Source organism: Glycine soja, chromosome 11, assembly GCF_004193775.1.
Source record: "Glycine soja cultivar W05 chromosome 11, ASM419377v2, whole genome shotgun sequence".
NCBI classification, from domain to species: domain Eukaryota; kingdom Viridiplantae; phylum Streptophyta; class Magnoliopsida; order Fabales; family Fabaceae; genus Glycine; species Glycine soja.
In genome coordinates this window covers 19602249-19623372 of record NC_041012.1, presented here as the reverse complement: position 1 = coordinate 19623372, position 21124 = coordinate 19602249, and the positions used below count along the sequence as shown (strand labels likewise).

Sequence of the window (21124 nt, the reverse complement as noted above, 5' to 3'; positions counted from 1 at the left end):
GTCAAGATGAAAGAGAGAAAATAAGAGAGGAAGAAAGAAGAAAAATAATGAAATAAATGAAAAGAGAAAAACATGCCTCCTATAGTAGTCATGACTCTTGTAAGAGTTTAAGTGAAGAATTGAGCGACTATTTGATAATTTCTATTCAAGAGTAGAAAATGCATTAAAAAGTAGATAAAAAGTAGCAATGTGCCTCTAATTTTATGGTTTCTTGTGTGAGATTTGTAAATAACTGATTTTGTGAGTTTTACACAGTGGAGGCTTCATTTTGATGATTAATATTGCTATTATTTGGATTTTTAGGTTTAAGAAAGAAAGATTTGGAAGTGTTGTTGAAGAGCTCGCTCAGCGAGCTAGATTAGCTAAGCGAGGCTAATCCGCTTAGCGAGGAAGCCAGCTCGCCCAACGAGAGAAGAACCCTAGAGAATGTAAAGTCAGAGAACAACACGCTAAGCGCCCAGCCAGCCCGCCCAACGAAGCCTTTGTCGCTTCTCGCGTCCACATCCGTTAAGCGCCCAGTCACTAACTCTCGCTCAGTGAGACATGCTCGTTGAGTGTGCATTCGTAATCTAAGAAGCCCAAAAGTCTTTAAAATTGGAAGAGGAAGGGAAACAAGACGACACATACAGTGTGGGTGAGAAGAAAACAGAGCATCAAGGCTGAGGGAAGGAAAGGAAGTTGCTTTCTTCATACCTTTGTAGAAGCAAGCTTCATGATGTTGAATCAAGATTGATTCAAGTTGTTTTGATGATAACAAAGATGATGACAAAAATCCCAAGAGAATGATTTCAAGATTGAGTCAAGAACAATTCCCAAGAGAATGATTTCAAGATTGAGTCAAGAACAATTCAAGAATCAAGAGAAATTTGATTTCAAGATTCAAGAATCAAGAGAAGACTCAATCAAGATAAGTACTAAAAAGTTTTTTCAAAACATTGAGTAGCACATGAAGTTTTCACAAAAGCTTTTACCAAAGAGTTTTTACTCTCTGGTAATCGATTACAGTAAAAACTGGTAATCGATTACCAGTAGCAAAGTTAGTTTTCAAAAGCTTTCAAACTGAATTTACAACGTTCCAATTAATTTCAAAATGGTGTAATCGATTACAAGATTTTGGTAATCGATTACCAGTGTGTTTGAACGTTGAAATTCAAATTCAATTGTGAAGAGTCACATCCTTTCAGAAAAATACTTTGTGTAATCGATTACAATGATTTAGTAATCGATTACCAGTGATAAGTTTTGAATAAAAATCAAAAGATGTAACTCTTCCAATGGTTTTCAAGTTTTTCTAAAGGTTATAACTCTTCTAATTGTTTTCTTGACCAGACTTGAAGAGTCTATAAAAGCAAGACCTTGACTTGCATTTCTATAACTTTTGAACAATCATTACAATCTTTTACAACCTTTAAATCTCTTTGAACATCTTCTTGAATTTCTTCTTCTTCTTCCTTTGCCAAAAGCCTTCTAAAGTTTTCTAGTTTTCCAAACCTTGAAAACAAAAGTGTGCTATTCATCTTTTTCATTCTCTTCTTCCTTTGCCAAAAAGAATTCGTCAAGGACTAACCGCCTGAATTCTTTTTGTGCCTCTCTTATCCCTTTTCCAAAAGAACGAAGGACTAACCGCCTGAATTCTTTTGTGTCTCCCTTCTCCCTTGTCAAAGAATTCAAAATGACACAGTCTGAGAATTCTTTTGATTCTTCCCTTTCCCATAAACAAAAGATTTCAAAGGACTAACCGCCTGAGAATTCTTTTGTTTCCCCATTCACAAAGTTTCAAAGGACTAACCGCATGAGAACTTTGTCTTAACACATTGGAGGGTACATCCTTTGTGGTACAAGTAGAGGGTACATCTACTTGGGTTGTTGTGACGAAGAACAAGAGAGGGTACATTTCTTGTGGATCAGTTCTAGTGGAGGGTACATCCACTAGGTTGTTCAAAGAGAACAAGGGAGGGTACATCCCTTGTGGATCTTTGCTTGTAAAGGATTTTACAAGGTTGAAAAGAAATCTCAAGGACCGCAGGTCGCTTGGGGATTGGATGTAGGCACGAATTGTTGTCGAACCAATATAAAACTCTTGTGTTTGTTTTCTTCTTTCCTACACTCTTTATTTTCTGCTGTGCACTTTAATTATCGTTTTTACTTTTGGTTAAGTTTTTATTTCTATTCTTTACTTTCTTAACAACATAGTAAATGCCTAAGAAGGGTAGATTCTTAATTAGTAAAGGTTCAGTAATAATTAATTCAATCCCCCTTTCTTAATTATTCTGAGGCCACTTGATCCAACAACCTTCACTTCACCACTCTATTTCTATCTTGTTTTTAGCTTTGTAATGAGCTCTCCATGCTAATGGAGGGCTAAACACTTCATTGTTGGGGAGTTTTTCCATTGAGCACTCTTGATGTAAAAACTCTAACTATCTATTTAATATTATTTACTAGTGTTCTTTGCTTCTATCTGTGGTTATTTTTCATATTTATTACTTGATCATTCATTTATATGCTTTGTTAGGATTTAAGTGTTAGGAAATGCTTTTAGTCCTTAGAACTTGGTAGAACAGCTAGAAGCCTTCATTTCTAGGAATAGTGTGAAGTAATGTAGTAGAATTTGCATCTAATGCGTAATGCGACTTACTTAGACTGAATTTGTTGAGGAATCAAGAATGAAACTAGGAGGGCTAGGCTCTTTCATGTGAGGGATTGCAGTTAGAGTAAATTTGACGATGCAAAGAACATTAGGATAATGTTAAATAGAGAAAAACTTCATTAATCACGTCAAGAGAAAGTTCAGTAGAATACTCCCCAACATATTCACTTAGGTATTTTTTTTGTTTCAAAACTCACCGTTTATTTTGAGCATTTGTTTTTAAGTAAGAAAAATTACCATAGTTCACTTGATGACATGCATGAGCTGCTTTATTTCACCTTACTTCAATTAAAAATTGTTTACAAACTGAATATGCATCATTGAAGTACAAGAAATTTTCCTGTGGATACGATACTCGGTCTTACCGTTTTAATTACTACTTGAACGAATTGGTGCACTTGCCAATGAGAATGAACAAGTTTTTGGCACCATTGCTGGGGAATTTCTTTTTTACTTAATGCATATGTCACAGTTTGGAAGCAATTATTCTTTATTCATTGATTTGTTTTTGTACTGTTACTTATTTGTGATTTGATTTAATCTCTTCTCTTGGTTAACTGCTATGTAGAAACAACGCAGCAAAGAAAAGAAGAGAGCTACAGGATAGGACAACTGACCTCAGTAACGAGAGGATTCCTTCATCTGAATCTTCTTCATCATTCCCCATTGAACTGAGAGAATCTGAAGTTGGTGCCTCTGAAGCAAATGTAATGGCAGAAGATCAACTACCAAGGGTGACTCTTGAGGACTATTCTAGTTTTACCATGCCATAGTTTTTCACTAGCATTGTGCGGCCAGAAGTTCAAGCAACAAACATTTCATACCCGCATTCCTTGATTCAGCTCACTCAAGGAAATCTCTTTCATGGTTTACCAAATGAAGACCCATATGCTCATTTAGCCACATACATTGAAATATGCAATACTATGAAGATAGCAAGAGTTCCGGAAGATGCCATCAGACTTAATCTATTTTCATTTTCACTAGCTGGTGAAGCCAAGAGGTGGCTGCATTCATTCAAGGGAAATAGCTTGAAAACTTGGGAAGAGGTGGTTGAGAAATTTTTGAAGTATTTTTCCTGAGACGAAGACAACTGAGGGAAAGGCAGAGATTTCCTCATTCCATTAGTTTCCAAACGAATCATTGAGTGAAGCCTTGGAGCACTTTCGTGGTCTACTTCGGATGCTACACCATACTTTGTTACACCAAACCAAATGCCATGTCCATCTTGAAATTCTCTTATTCTATTAATGATGTGTTTTCTTTATTAAATGTTCTTTAGAACATGATCTGAAACCATTTGGCATCGGAGAACTATTTATAATAATGTCACCAAAAGGCCACTAAAATAACAAAGTTTTTCGCTATATATAGACTGAACTGTATATATAACAAAAATTGTTGTTCCTAAGTAAATACAACCCATTCCAAAGATTGAAAATAGAGAAAAAAAATTATACATTGACAGTATAAAAAATTTTACACCTATCATCTAATCATAACTCATCATATATAATAAAATTATTGACTTTTATGATAATTAAACAATCTATCCATAACCATTTAACTATTGAAAATAACATCTAAACGGTTATGCATAAACAAATTAGCATACTTAACCCGTAAAATTAAAGACGGTTATTATCATTGAGGCATTAGCTTAACCAGAATTATTATTTTTACGTACTATTTTTGGTTTTTCATTCTTCAAGTTGATTGGGTCCTTAAAATTTTTTCTATAGACCACAAATAATAGCAGAATATAAATTTAATCAATCTAAGCATTCTAAACAATTGGTGTCAACTGTATGACCATGCCATGATAAAGGAGACAAATAATGTGTATTAAATCTTCTTAAAGGGAAGATGAGTTTCATTATTGGAGGTTGACTTACTTGTTAATTACCTATCACCATTTAAAACAAGCATTATGCTTATATAGCCTCAATAAACAATATAAATTTTACGGAGGAAATATATATATAAAAAAAAACCTTTTACACTTTTCTTCATCAGAATATGCTAATTATACTAGTAAAAGCATCAACTATTAAGTATACAATGTAAAGATGTTTTACCTTACAATTGAGTCTAATCACTTTGAGGCGCGAAGAGTAAAAATGATTTTTAAAAACAATTAAGTAGTTGTGTGTACTGTATAGTTCATAAGTAAAGTCTGTGTTTGTGTCATGTATATATTAATATTGTGTGATGTGTATATGATTCATGAGATGTGATAACATGTTGCTTTGAGATTATAACATTGTGATTGAGATTGGATGTATGTGTTGAATTGTAAGATACGTGTGTATTGAGATATTGTACGCATTGCATTGTGAGCTATGAACTAAACAATCGCACAATTGTAAAACCCTTTAAAGACAACAAGTTAATGCACGACAAGGATTATGATGAGATCCACTGTGGGAACTTGATGAGTTTAATCACTTTGAGGTGCAACGAGTAAAAATTATTTTGAGAACAATTGAGGAGTTGTGTGTTTTGTATAGTTTATAGATAGAGTCTGCATGTTAAAATGTTTTTTGGGTTGGACCTGAATCAAGAAGAAAAGGCCCTGATGGACTCGTCGGAGTGTAGGCCTTGGGGGTAAATACACTCGGTTTGAATGTTCCTTCAAGCCTATGCTAATCCCATATGGTTGGAGTGTTCTCACAAAACAGAGTGATCCTGACTGGTCTCCCAATGATTTCACCTAGTAAGAGTGACCTGACTTCTAGTGTGTGATCCTTCTTGTCATGTACTCCTAGGCGTTCAACAAGGTTTTTTACTGACATGACACCACATTGCATATATGATTGAATCTTAGTGTATATGTTGCATAATGCTTGTGTAATGATCATTGTGACTTGTTACGTGATGTTATCTAATGAATTGTGTGAGTGTGAGATGTGGTGTTGTACTTGAGATGTGTTGTTTTGAACACATGATTAATGTGAAGGTGTGAAATGTGATTTTGTGATTAAATCCTTGGGACAAGTGATGTTACACAATGAGTGGTAAAAGGATGTGAATTGTGCTAAGTTGAACTTGTTATACTTATATTATGTGTGTGTGTATGTTTTTGTTTCTCTACATGTTTAGGAATGTGATAACTCACTCCATGTGTGTTGTTTACGTTTGAATCCTGTGATGATCTCGAACATTGTGTTTGTGAGAGCAGATGGTTAGGTGAATGACTTTAAAGAACCTCATGCTATAGGATGCTAGGACACAACACTTTGATACGATGTGACATTGAGAAATGGATTTCTACATTATTTGCATAATATTCTAAACATGTTCCTTTATGTTGTTTCGCTGCTTAACTTGTTCTCCTTTTGTAAAAAAAATATATTAGACGACCTTATTTTGGACCAGAGATGTTTTCATACCATTATTTGATAAGTTTTTAATTTGATGATTAACGTGGATGTGAACCTTTTATCCACGTAAACTCTTTTATGCTTAAAAAATAAAATCTCTTTTATGTAATTTCACATTTTCATGTATTTTATTATAAAAATATGTATATCGAAGTAGAGGATGTCACAATAACAATGTGGTATTGGTGTTGTGGACGGTGACCATGTTGGTAAGTCATTTGTTCAGAGTAGTAATTCATAGAAAGTTGATGATGGTGTGATATGTGTGCCAAATTACCAAGTGCATTGGTTTAATATTTAATTTGAGACTTCAATATTTTTTTGCCCCTTCAAATATATGTCATGCTTTTTGTTTAATCTCTTTAAATTATATTTGTTTTGATCTTAGTCTCTATAATTTAATGATATGTGACACTCATGCTAGCATACGCGTGACATAATGATATCATCATGACATCACAAAGTTGGTGATATAACAAAATGGCATCGTTATTTAGTTAGGCACATCATGTTTTACATAATGGAGATTGACTCCAGGGACCAAAAGCAAACAACATGAAATTTGTAGAAACTAAATCTTTCAAAGATGCAAAACTTTCTACATAAGTCAAATTCAAAGATATGAAAGATTTCACTTTAATTTAATAAATCGTATTTACAATTGAACCTGGATTAAAAAACTTGGTTTCTAATAATATATTTTTAACTCTATATATAAAACATACTACCCAAATTGAATAATGGTTAGAAGAAAGGAAAATCAAAGTTGATGGGGTATACAATTTTGTAATTCAATAGTTTTAAATAAAGAGAGACTATTATTTGTTAATTTTTCATGGCTAACCCAAATATCAATTTAAAATCCAGTCTTGAGGTGGTTACGTGTACAATATTGAGGAAAAAATAATAAACTAAATCATTGAATATAAAAGAATTTATGATTTTCGATTAAGTAATAGAAAGTTAAACAAAAGCATTCTGGTTAAGCTGAAAGAGTGATCTTGTTCCAATAGATCCACGCACTCAGTAGTACACAAAGTATAAAATTTAATAGATGTAAACAGCTTTTTCTTATCATACCTGGCTGTGACAATAAACTAAGTACTCATTATACATTAGATAATTGATCTTCAAAGAAACTTCTAGTTGTCTATGTGTTACTAGTAGGTGTTTTCCCCAAAATTGTGGACTTTAACATTAGTACATGCAGCCATTGTAGGAACACCATTGAAAATGAGATCAATGTCACTAAGTTCACATCCTCACGTGTACAAATAAGGGTGACACCGTTTGGAGTTGCCGAAGTCCCCTTGATATCCTTGAAGGTAACCTCACTTATCTTTATTTTTGAAGGAGTCTGTAACCATTGAAACATATAAAATAAATAAATAAAGGTTAGCACGTGTAATATGCATATGAACATGTATTTAAAAACTACCTAGGTGAAGTTTGTGTTAAATGTGAATCAATAGAAAGAATTTTTTTTATTATTTGAATACCTGTTTGTTGCACTGATTACATGGACAATACTCTTGATCTATAATCACTGGTTTGCTGACATTAACCATTATCATATCTTCAAAATAAAAATCAGACACGAGACTTTATTGGAGTACCAAGCCAAGTCTTGATCCTTAAACCATTATTTGTGTTGTTCAATGTACAATTTCGAACCGTTAAACTTTCCACGGGTTTTTCGTTTGGGTACTTTCCAAGCCTTCCTACATTGATGTCATGTCCTGGTCCACTTGTCACATTTAATATTGTTATGTGTTTGTTGTCATCCCCTAGTGAAATGCAATCATCACAAGTACCAATAAAGGAGTTGGTTATGTTAATTCCACTTGATCTTCCAATGTGAATTCCATCAGTGTTTGGACTTGTTGATGAAGCAGCTATAGAGAAGTTTATAAAAGTGACATTCTTGCATCGCAAAACATCGACATAAAAACTTTTGCTATCCTTGGAAGTTACAACTTCAGTAACTGAATTGTTCAGAAAATTGAAACCTAAATTCTGCACAAAAAATATACAAGAAACTCGGTTTGCAAGACTAATGAATCACATTTTTTTTTGTACATTTAGAGATTAAATTTAAATTTTTTAACTTTCAGAAATCACTTTATCATCATCTCACTTTTAGGGACCAAAATAGTATATACCCTTAATATTTTCCTTTGGGATAATTGATCAAACTTTATCATACGGGTTGCTGAAATGAATGACCGATTTTAATTGGAAAACAGTACTGCTCGCAAGTTTTGTCAAATACATAAATATGAATTGGAGAAACATTACATTTTCTATGTAATAGGACCGGCCGGGTAGAGCCTAGCATTCAACGAGCAAGCAAAAGTAGCTATTTCTAGTGAACAAAAATAGGAACCTAAATGTTAGCAATTACAGCTGTAACATTCCAAAACTGATTTTAACTAGCAGCCAACAAGAAAAACTGCTGCACAATGATCTTTGTTGCTGTGGCGACTGGTGTCATGCATCCTACTGCAGATTAAAAAGCTGAGCAGGCCAACTACGTTTCTGACCATCAGGTTCAACACCAGCAGCTTCTAAAGATATATCAATGCTGCGATGCTCAGTAGAACGCACAATGCTGACACGTAAATCAATCTTCGCAGCAGGATACACCTCAGTGCCGATTGCTTCTGGTTTACCCCTGTTTCCTTTTCCAAATCCCATTGCAATAGGTTCTCGAAAGGTTAAGATTGTCTGTGACCAATGTGTTCTTGGCATGTAAGGGGATGTGGATAACACAGCTGGTGTTTCTTGGCAAAATCTGCTTGTAAATCCAGTATCAAACCATAGGACAACCCCATAACACCAGCAGCATGTTCCTGAATAACTTGGTTTCAATTCCAAAGTAGCAGTTGCAGTGAAATCCACTTCATTAGGCTTCATGGTTGCCAAGTCAAAGGACTGGAGACAAAAAGGAAAAAACCATTTCAACAGTCAGCATGCAACTATAAACTGGGTTGTAAATTGCCAAGGTCCTTTTGTTCATTTCAACTGATTATTCCAAAAAAATCATTATCTACAAATAATATTTGATTTCAACACAATTACATGCAGTTCACAAAAGGACCACTTCAGCTATTTTCGAATTACAAGATAACCAGTTAGAAACTATAGCCAAAGATAACAAACTGACATTATCCTTGGCCTTGCAGTGATTGCTAAATTATTGAAGACTTGATTACTAAAATGGAATAAGAAATTCAGTACTGTAAACAATGTCTTGCAAAACATCCACATATATGCCAAAAAGCACCAACCTGAAGAATAGCAGAACAGGTAACTAAATCTTGAGAGTCCACAACATCAACTATAGGAATTCGGGCAGCATCTATGACAAGCTCCTTCCCAATGCAAGACATGTCAAAATCACACACATTTTCCCAAAAAGGAAGACTTGTGGCTCCTTTTCCAAATCCTGCAACAAACTAGAAGAGAAACTGGAGTAATTAATATATACTACATAAACTCACAGTACAGACAACCCTTGAGGATTGGTATTCTGAAAACAAAATAGCCAAGAAGAGGACAGAGGAGAGACTTACAATAGTTGCTGTGTCAGGAAGAATGGCACCGCCAGGCTTCAACCACCGGTCTCGTGCATAAAGTACTGAACCAAGCATGGATTCATACAGCAGGCAATATCCCATCCATTCACTTAGCAGTACATCAACACTGTGAGGTTGAACTTCAACTGTTTTATCAATCTCTTCAACCATACCATGAACCACTTCTATGACTCCCTTTTGGAAGCCATCAACTCCATTTTGGCTTTTACTCAGCAAAAGACCATTATCTTTTGCAATCTAAATTTAAAAAAATAATGAAGAAAATGAACACAGAACTACACATGTAATTGAAGTGGTAATTATAGAAGCCAAAGAGCAGAAAACCTATACCTGAGATGCTACTGCTGCCATCTTGGCACTAGCCTCGACTGCAATAACCCTTGAAGCACCAGCTTTTGCTGAAAATAGGCTAAAGAAAAATAATGACAAAGAATGTCACAAACTTACAAACGACAGAGCAATCAGATATCGTAGGAAAATATGTAGCCTCCCAAAAAAAACTTATATGCAGAGATCGATAAAATCAGGAATATGCACTTAATAACAGCCATAGGCATCATAACCACTACAGCCAAAAAATGAACAAACAGAAAGAGCTCACATGTAGCCTATCAATTTGAGGAAGCATATGGATAATGGAACATGATTAATGGCTTCTACTTCTACCAAGCATTAAGTGAAGATGAAATATTCAATATTCAGAAGAAAAGAGGGCCATGAAGAGAACTACTTCACTTAGAAACTACTTATGCATATGCAGGGTATTATATACAGATTATTATCCTACATACAGGACCACCAAGCATGCATCAACTAATTTCATCCAAGAATAAGAAGGGCCTAGGGGGAGTATAGAAGTGCACAGCCTTACCCTCACAAGTGGAGAGGTTATTTCTAGGATTTGAACCAGTGGCAGATGCACGTTATGTGCTGTGGGGCAATTGCCCCCACCAGATTTTTTTTTTATTTGTTAATATATATAAAAAAATTGCCCCCATAAAAAATTATATATTGTCCCCATTGGATTTTTTTAAACCCAAAAGCCCAAACAAAACAAGACATTCAAATACAAAAATTACGTGCTCAAGCCCAAACCATTTAGCCCAATTCTCATTATTGTTACGGTAACTAAAAAACACACCACACTGCATAGAGCCATAGAGCACATTGTTTCATGTAACATCTAAAAAATAATCCAATAATTATTTAGATAAATATTATCTAAATATATCTTTTAGTAAAGGAAAAGATATATTAAATTGTTTTAATATATTAAATTGTTATATTTTTTGAAAAGATATTAGTATAATAATATATTAAATTGAATAAAGATGATAAAAATAACAGATAAAGAAAGATTGGTTAAACAAATCTCAAAAGATATAATTCCAAATTACGTACAACGCTTATACAAGCATAGACAGTTCCTTTTCCTAGAATCACACAAATAAATCGTCTTTCTTGGCATTAGTGAGTTGCTCAAGGATTAAGAAAAAAGAAAAAAACGAAAAAATTCTCGAGGCAAAGATAACAAAGATTTCGAATTACTTGCTTCAAGAGATAAGTAAAACACGCAACTTTTCAAAACATTCATTGTATAATTCTTTTAGGAGCATTTTTCTTTTACTGTGTTCTTGATATAAAGAAATTAGGATTAATGGTGTTTTAGTGTTGGTTATTTTAATGAAGGGCATTACATTTCACACACTAAATTAGTAACTTATCACACACGTTTGATTACAATGTGAATCGTCCCTCACTCTGACCCTCCCAATTCTCAAATATCATGTTATCATCCTAATGATCGGAATAACATTCAAAGAGCTTATTTGCAAAAAGGACCTTGTCAACCAAGAGAGCATGATTTTCCAAAACGACAATTTGGGACTAAATTTTGAAAGTTTAACCTGATTGGTTTTCAGATTTTAGCAATTGGTTGGAATATAGTGTATCAAAAGATGCTGCATTATGTTTGTATTGTTATCTTATGAGACCTAACATTGGAAATCAAAAGATTGGTTTTCGGAATTTCGCTTATTTGCATTTCAAAACTTTAGATTTCTTTTATCTTGATATATATTTTGTAGTACCTTGTGACATTTTACTTTTGTAAAAATATTAGAAATTATTTCTTGTCCCCACTAAGAAAAATTTCTAGATCCGCCACTGATTTGAACACAACAACAAACTTACCATTGCGCCAAGACTCACCCTCAATGATGAAAAGATGAAAAAGGGAAGGTATGTTTTTTATTCTAGCCATGTTCCTAGTCAATGTGGGACATCTTAACACTCTTCAAATGAATTAATTTACAAAAAAGGGTAGCTTTCTCACACACATACACACATATATATATACACAATCTAAGGTTGATGGGACAGTAAACTAGCACACCCAAGTTCTATACACAACATTGGTAATCTGAAGGAATTTTCTTTTCCTAATGTTTTCACTAAGACATCATCCTTCCACCATTAATTATCATATGTTTCATTGTATTATTGTATGAATATAAAACTCCATAAAAGATATAATCCAGGATTTTGCTAGAGTATAGACTGCATGATATTCTACACTGACAAAAATCAAGGATATTTCTCACCTGAGAATTCCAGTTCCACAACCTACATCCATAACCACAGCACTATTTAGTAGAGACGGATTCTTCAAAATTGCTTGGCCATAAGCATCCATTCTCACCTAGATAAAGATAGATATTACTTTAATAAAATGGTGATAGCATGGTTAAAGAGCTTCAGTTTGTCAATTTATTGCAGGGACACAACAATTTAGTTAAATTTAAAGCCAACAAATGAGAAGCACATCCTATACCTTGTCACTTAACATCTCTCGATGGATACCAAATGAACTGTAAGAGCCAAAATAACTTTCATTGATCTTCTTAATATGCTTTGCAATGTGATTTTGAGAATTAACCATCAAATGTCCTTCTGGATCCTTATCACAGCACAAGTCCTTCCCATTAATAAGTTCCTTTGAAGAACTAGCCTTGTTCAAATGATCATTAGAGACAGAAGCAATCTCATGTTTGTCATCATCAACTACCATTTTATTCACAACATCTTGATCGTCATGGATACTCTCTTCAATGTTCATTAGATCCTTTATAAGATCTTCATCAATTGGAGTAATTTGTTCATCTTCACCTTCTTCGTCACAATCACCAAAACTGTACAACAGTGAATCATCTTCCATGAAAGGTATCAGATACCTATCATCATTCCACAAAGTCTTTATCTCATTAAAGTCAACTAAATCATGCAAATGATTCTGAAGATCACGGTTGGACTGGCATGTTAATCCACAACTCCAACATCTGTTCTCTGCCACCTAGAAAAAACAAAAAATAGCAGAAGAAAACACCAGTTAGCAAGATGCACGAGAAAATAAGTACACAATTGAAATTTTATAAATAGTCCACGTACAAAATAATGTTGAAGGATTATTTACCAGAAGGGAACAACAAAACTAAACAAAATTATAAAGACAGAAACGACAATGTTAAAATGTCTACATATAGCTAGTGTGTGTAACTTACATACTTTGCTCGTTACCTTTTCCATTTTTTTTTTCATAAACCAAAGTAACAGATTAAAAGACGGAAATCTGCTGCATAAACAATCCCTAAATTGACAACGAAAGGAACAAGTAACACTGACAAATGCCAAAATCATGAAAAAGACAAACTGCAATTTTCAAATCTAAAATCCAAAATACACAATTCCCCTTAACCCCACTTCATCATTCCCAAAAATCCCAACCTCAAGAAACATTCATAACAACAATTTGGATTCTCTTTGGTAAGTAAAACAATGTCATGTTTGTTATATTTTAAGAAAATAAGAGTGAGTCAGTGAGTACTAGTATGATTGCTTTGCGTCATTCTCTTTAGGATAAGATCCTAAGAGTGCTACTGTGCTAGTAACATTCTCTCCCTAAAATTTATTGAAAACTCATTAAACGGCGGAGTAAGACCCACAAAATTACACGATTTCTAATAAATTTTAATAAGACAGGTAGCCTTTCTCAAGATCCTAATCCAATTTTGCAACTTTGCCCATTCAGAAAAAGGCATAGAAGAGAACAGTAACATTTACCAGAGAGCGGATGAAGTTAATGAGCTTGAAGGAGGCATAGAAATCCAAGCTAAGAGTTGTTCTAATCGCGTGGAAATCAAAGCGGTGAAGGGAGGCGCAGTGGTCGAACAAGGAACCGCACGAGCTGTACCGGGATTCACAGAAGAGACACACGAATTCAGAGTCTCGCTGCTCTCCTTCTTCGTCTTCTCCTTCCCAATCGTCCCAAAAATGTTCCTCTTCTTCTTCGCTTTCGTCCTCGTCTTCTTCCATTCTGTGTTCTTCTTCCTCTTCTTCTTGTTGCTTTTGTTTGTTGTTGCTGAATGCCATTAGTAAAGAAACGCTTAAACCCTTTCAAAAGCCCTAAAATGAGGGAACTTGTTGTATATATATTTTAGCGGGTTCAAGAAAAAAGTCATGCCCTGTAATGTGTGGGTTTGGGTGAGACATTTGAGTTAATTTTAGTTTTTTTATTAGTTAAAAAAATTATTTCTCTGGTAAATAATTCTTTTCGGTACTTTCTATTATTTTTTAGTATTTTTTATTAATTAAAGTAAGATTTTTAAAACATGAACGTCTGACATCTAATTTTTTATATTTTATTTATTTTTTATTTTTAAGATATTTATTCAATTTCTTATTAAATTTTTTAAATATATCATTTATATTTTTTGTTATTTTAATAATTAATTTTATCAAATACTTATAATTTAAAAAATTGGCTTAAAAACTTACCGCTTGACAGTTTTTAGCTCTAAATTATTAATTAATTTTTCAATTTCCAACTAATTTTATAATTTTAAATTTTTATTACGATCAGTAATCAACTCAACTAACAAAGTGCTAATTTTTCTTGGAAAAACAAAATATTATTGTATAATGTAATTTTTTTTTGGTGAAAATCATGTAATTTTTTTATACAATATTGGAAATGTGGTTAAAATAAGTAAATAAAAAAGTAAGGATTGTTTGGGGTTCAATCGAAACCAATAAACCGATCATTCTTTATATCATTAAAGTCAACTACATCAAGTTCAAATTCAATACGTTGGTTTGAGTATTGAATTTGAGCTTGTAAAATTCAATCTAATCAGTATCAAACATGAAATCATATTATTTTAGAAAAATTCAATAATTCTTTAGGTAGTATAATATTTTATAATTCTATAATTTTATGTATCTGTTAGTTTTGTTTTATTTTATAATGATTTTTTTATTTTATAATTTTATTATTTTATAAGATGATCTGAATCAGCCTAAAGGTGACAGGATTGGTTTGGTTTAGGTTGTCAATTTTTTTTAAAATAATCAAATCAATTAACTTTTATCAATTTTGATCAAAATATTTTCCAAATTCAAACGAACCCAACCTATGGCCACACTTAATAAAATGGCAATGAAATCCCCAGAAGTAAATGGTATTATCACGTTAGTATATGAAATTAAGAAATTATTAAATAAACTCTTAAAATATCAGATAAATCTCTTAAATTATAGTTTTTATTTTATTTTAAACTAATGTAATTATTGATTTGTACTCTCAATAAATTTAATTTCCTTTAATTCAATGACTAACATGATAAAAAATTTCAATTTTAACTCTAAAGTGGTTATTTACTCAAGTTAAAATTTAGAACTTTATAAAAGTTATCCAAATTTGTCATCATTGAATGAATCTTTCTGGGTGTTGTTGTTAGAAAATATTTATTTTATAATTTAAAATTTAAAGTTATCAAATTTTGTTTTAAAAAAATAAAATTTTTAGTTTTTTATGGTTCAATTAGTTATTTATTAACTAGCGCACCATATCCATGTGTTCGCATGGGTGACTCGACTAGAACTTAGTTAAGGGAACTAAGTCTATGACCACACTGATCAACCACTTGTTGATACTAGTATTAGAGTAATATAAAATATAATGTTGTAATAAATATTTGTATTAGAGTAATATTAAGAACAAAAATTAAAGTCAACAATTTTTTCTAACTAGTTGACTCGCAAATGTATTGTATTTTGATAGGGTGAGTTTGAAAACAACACAATATTCATGCCAAGGGTGCATGGAATGAAAACCAAGAAAATTGTTTATTCAACAAATTCCTCTAAAAATAGTGATTTGAAATGTGTTATCCCTTAAATACTCCAACCATATTTGATGATGTTCTGTCAGCCCATAAAATTTCCTTAAGTCAGTTCAACCTAGATCTGTATTTCTTGCAATTGGGAAATTCCAGCATTCAGTTGATTGCAACCATTAAATGTAGATCGGACCACTCATAATTTATCTCAATAAATTTAATTTTAAATATCAATATTCATTCAAAGGTTCAAATTCACAAATGTGTGAATGCAGAGAATCCATTTCTATCCAACCTTCAGATAGAATGTAAAGCCTTTATAGATGTTTGTTTAATGTCACAACATGGCTATTGTCCTATACATCCAGCAAATCCTTTTTTCTTTGCATTGATTTTTTTTTTAATTTAGAAAATAAAATTAAAACCAAAAAATAAAATAAAATAAAAGATTAAGTATATTTTAATTTTATCATTATATATCATTATTCAAAACGAAAAAAATATATCGTTGATGATTGTGAATAAGCATGACAATAAAGTGAAATAATATGAGTGTGTCATTTCTTGTTATCTCCATTCTCATCCTAGTACCCGCTTCCTAATACATTTTATCCTATAAGTGATGTGTATGTTATTTTCATTTCAAACATACAATCTCACCGAATAGAGTCACTAAGAATGATTTTATATGAATAAAGCATGGTTTAAATGATATATAAAAAATGAATAATAATTTAGTTAAATAAGAAAATAATAAATAAAAAATGAATAACAATTTGACTAAAAAATGATTTTATACATTAGGATTGCATGGAGAATATAATAATCATTATATTTATTTAGTTTCTTTTTCTTAATATAAGAAAAGAACAATGATTTATCTACAATTTTTTAAGATTTTATTTAAATATCATGTAAAAAATGAAATGATTTTTTATTAACTTTTTGTTTGTGTCATTTAGGTAAACGTAAGCAAAAGAAAAATTAAATTTGATTAGATAAAAGAAAACATTGATTAAATTAGTTAAGAGATAGTAAGAGAAAAATAAATTTATATTGAAATAATTCTAACTATAATTAAAAAGTTTTAAAACTATAATAGAACATAATTTGTTCCATTTCAAATCTTCAAGAGATTTAAAATAAATTGTTGATGATGAGTTAAGTTTAAATTTCTCTTCATATTTCAAAAAATAAATAAATTTCTCATTATAGTCCTTTATGTAATTTGATTTAAATTAATTATATATTTATATAGTGTTTAAATACCATAGGTTTTAAAAATGAGAATTATACATAATTACATATACATATTCTAAAATTACCATTCAGCGTGGACGATCAAGACTCATCCCTTTTATTATTTTTATTTTGCATTTTTGTTTTTCATAACATATAATTGTTAATTAAAAATTAATAATTTTATCATTTAATACAAATTCATGCATCTACGACTTAACCACCCAAAATAAGGAATGCAAGTTCCACATTTATCATCACCCAAAAAAAAATAACACGTCCACATTATCATCATGGCGATCACACATTCTTATTCTTATGCCTTTTGAAAATTGAAAGAAGTTTCCTTTCCACAACCGCAAGTGATATAGTGTAATTCGATATTACAGAGAAATTGCAAGCATAGTATGCTGCCAACACCCGCAAGTAAATGTTCACCCTATCCCCTACATGAATAAACCACAATTAATTGGAGACTACACCAAACCTAGCTATGTTTACAAAGCAATTACAACCACGCTGACCGAACCACCAAGACCAAATTATTGCCACACATTATTATTGTGCTAACAACCTTGGCATATGTTTTGAACTCTTGACGCAATCTGAACAATGTCAGCTGCTTTGATTTGTTGTGATTAGTATCCATTTCAAAACATATATATCTTCCTTCCACATAACTCGCACACCAAATACTTGAATATAAGACCTCTTACAATCTGTCATCCCTCTTCTAGACACTTCAACTCGCATCGTACAAAATTATTGGCAGACTTCTAACAGAACACCCAATACAAATATGAAGATCATAGACTTTCTCATTATTCAAACACTGTCTTGAGTTCAAGCACTAACTCAAAAATCGCTTAAGCAAGAACAATTTAGAGGACTAAATTCATCAACCTATTGTTCACATTTTTCCAAAAGAAACAAAGTAACCTAGTGTGAAACCTGGAATACCAATAACAAGATGAATCAAACTACGACACACTCTTGCTAGTACATTCTATTTGCTATTCTAATGAGCTATAAAAAAAATATATTAAAAAAATGCTACTTTTCTTTCCAAAAGTAAGAAATCATATCAAAGCAACAACCTGAAAATAATAATTAATGAAATAGGGACCAACCATCCTTTTAAGTAATTGAGAAGGCCAAACAATTGCAGCTTAATCTTCAAACTTCACACAAACAACCACACACTCTATCTCTCTTACTCAGGCACACACTGATGTAGTAACACAGATGCCTTAAAGGATCACTACCTAACCACCCGAAGAACTTTGCTTTGACAAATCTCAACAATATCTCATGTAATCATAATCTTCCAAAATATAGAAGGGTGTGTATTGAAGCAAAAATAGACTGACCTCTTCAAACCAAAAGATCAAATGACTGTATCCATTGTAAATAAGCATAGAGAGTTTACATGTTATTGAAATGGAAAAACAACAATGCATTATATTTATTGAACAAACATGTTAGAGGAAAATACAATGTTGGCTAGTAAAAGAAAATTTAATAACATAACTGGGAAAAAGAGTAACCAGGGCAGCTTCCAAGATATAATATGTGTTTCCTACCATTCTCCCAATTCGTGCTTGCCACCCCTCCATGTTGATGTTGTTTGCCACCAACTTAATCAAAACAAACCAACTTTAGAATCAATACAAATTGTCAATATAAAGGAGACAAAAAAAAACTACCACTATCTCATTATTGATGTTGGCCTGTGCAAACATGTGCAGGGCAGAAGTGCCATCGTTTTAAGATTGGCTGGATTCCATGCAGAGAGAATGATTCTTCGATTGTCAAGATTATGTTTTATCTTGTTAATAACATCTAAAGCTTATCAAACCCTTGGCTAGAGTAACATATCTTAATTATATCTATAAAATGTAAGAGAGAGAATAATGATACGAACAAGCCCATTATGCAGAAGAGTCCAGATGAGAATCCAATTGAAGAAAAATAAGTTTCTGCTGATAAACCAAAAGGGCCAATGTTAGGCCTAACAGAAACTCTGATTTTATATATTACAAATAAAGGTTATTATGGGGAATACAAATATAGATAGTTCTAGAAACATATTCTGTTAGAGGAAATTTGTTAGCCAATGTAATGATCACCAAATGCAAATGGCAATAACAATCAAAATAAGAAATCTTACATCTTTATCCATAAAAATCATGTCCGGTATTGGCCTTGATGTATTCTCCCTACTCCAAGTATTAACAATTTTGACAACTATTTTCCATGTTTCTCACGAGTCATTTATGTCCTTGGAAGAGTTGAGTTTGTGAGTCATCCTTAGTTATGATGCTCTAGAGTCCAGAAGACATAGAAAATACATTTTCCAACAACAGTAAGACGTGTTGCAAGAAAGTAAGCCATAAAATAGAAATGAAAGGAAGGCCATAAGGAGTACACATTCAGACAAACTGTCCAACACAATCAAAGAAATACTTCCACAACACAATAAGCAAAAGATCAAAATGACAGAAGAAGAGAAACATCTAACTTTAAAAAGTCAGTTAAACTCAAACGAAGGAAAAAATACATCCACAATAGGTAATGAAACAAATCAGAGGCGCCCCGAAACACAAAAAGACGCTGACAACACAAGTCTCTCTACCTTTACTACCCAACACAACGCATATTCAAAAAAGAAAATCAAAAGTGACAATGCTAACAAAACTAGGTCACGGCACAACAGAGGCAAAAATTTCCCTGAAATGCAAAACACCCAAACAATATTTTATCAATTCTAAGAAGAAGAAAATTTTTTTACCAGTGTTGAGAAGAAGATAATCTCAAATACCAAGGGAAATTCTAAAACCTTAGCTTACCAGTAGCAGTTACCACAATAAAGGCTTGCATTTTTCAGCAAGAATGAGAAGAAGGAAAGGAGGCGAATATCAAATGTCAGAGATTCAAAATCACATATTAAAAAAAGAACTTTCTTACCAAGTTTGCGTTTTCGTCGGAGAGGTGGAGAAGACAAGCCACCGGCAGCCGAGGTTTGATTCTTGAATGCGAAAATATGATTAACTATTGGCATTCAACTTGCAGAAAACCATAAATCAAAGAAGATGCGAAGGAAAAAAAGAGAGAACCGATACATACCTACACAATGTTCAGCTTTGTCGAAGATTGAGCCAATGGAGAAGAACAGAGACACAATTCTTTGCAGGCAGAGACACAATTCTTTCCCATTCTACACTAGTTTGTTCTTTTTTTCCCAGAACTGCTTTTGGCATGCACGTAGGAAGTCGGGTTTGGTCACCCCCACTTCCGTGCTTGCCTTTTTTTTTTTTTTTTAAAAAGAATTTAAAATATTTTAAAATATAAATATTATATTATATAAAATTTTGTTAATGGATTTTAAAATTATTTATTTATTAAATTAATTTTTTAAATTTTGTTTTTAATTTTTTTAAAAATAAATATATAAATAAAGAAAAATAAAAAAATTGAATAAAATTATAGTATAATTTTTTAGTTATGTTGTATGTAATTTTTGTAGTTAAATTTATGTGTTGTTGATGTTTTTTTTTGTTATGTTCGTTAATTAAAAAAATAAGAAAATTAGTTAGTAGTATTAAAACAAATTAAAAAACACATTGAAAAAATAATTGATACATCTGTTTTATACTATAGATATAAAATTTCAAAGTGTAATAACTGAGATGATAGTCGAGAATAATGAAATATATTAAAAAAATACAATTACAATGTAAATATGACAAAACTAATGATGATCTAAAATATGTTGGGCAGGATACATGTCTTCTTCTATTTCAATTACTGGTTTGTTAAAAATAGTCAAAATTTCTATTATGCAGTATCGTTTCCAATAGTTGGATTGTGCTAACACCTTTAACACGTTTTCGTCATTTTTCAATTCTGTTATTTCATATTCAATTAAATTTTATGAATATTTAGCCTGGCCTGACCAGGTTGTCGAAAGAACAATCGTTTAACCATGCTTGAGTTTGTCCATGCTACATCCTGAAGGAATGCCAAATCTTATTGGATTTGTTTCAGTAAAGGAGTAACCCAAAAATCCACCTTGAC

At 32.1% G+C, this 21124-nt stretch overlaps 1 protein-coding gene, 1 long non-coding RNA gene and 1 pseudogene across 3 annotated transcripts; all 3 read right to left on the bottom strand.

Annotated features, from left to right (window-relative positions):
* Window positions 1-7193: 7193 nt before the first annotated feature.
* On the bottom strand, window positions 7194-8531 carry LOC114373022 (annotated as a pseudogene).
* On the bottom strand, window positions 8245-14095 carry LOC114372880 (probable protein arginine N-methyltransferase 3). Its single transcript, XM_028330436.1, has 7 exons — window positions 13752-14095; window positions 12466-12984; window positions 12236-12333; window positions 9963-10041; window positions 9609-9869; window positions 9324-9491; window positions 8245-8967 (listed from the first exon to the last, which is right to left on the bottom strand). The coding sequence occupies exons 1-7, from the start codon at window positions 14058-14060 to the stop codon at window positions 8533-8535; spliced, it is 1869 nt and encodes a 622-aa protein (XP_028186237.1). The 5' UTR covers window positions 14061-14095; the 3' UTR covers window positions 8245-8532.
* A 3268-nt stretch (window positions 14096-17363) lies between these two features.
* On the bottom strand, window positions 17364-20323 carry LOC114375830. 2 transcript variants are annotated; one of them, XR_003658855.1, is made up of 4 exons: window positions 20174-20323; window positions 20015-20075; window positions 19218-19371; window positions 17364-18684 (listed from the first exon to the last, which is right to left on the bottom strand). It is a non-coding gene; the product is annotated as an uncharacterized LOC114375830 (long non-coding RNA). The 2 variants fall into 2 exon arrangements; XR_003658854.1 differs by having other exon boundaries at window positions 19218-20075.
* Between the last annotated feature and the right edge of the window lie 801 nt (window positions 20324-21124).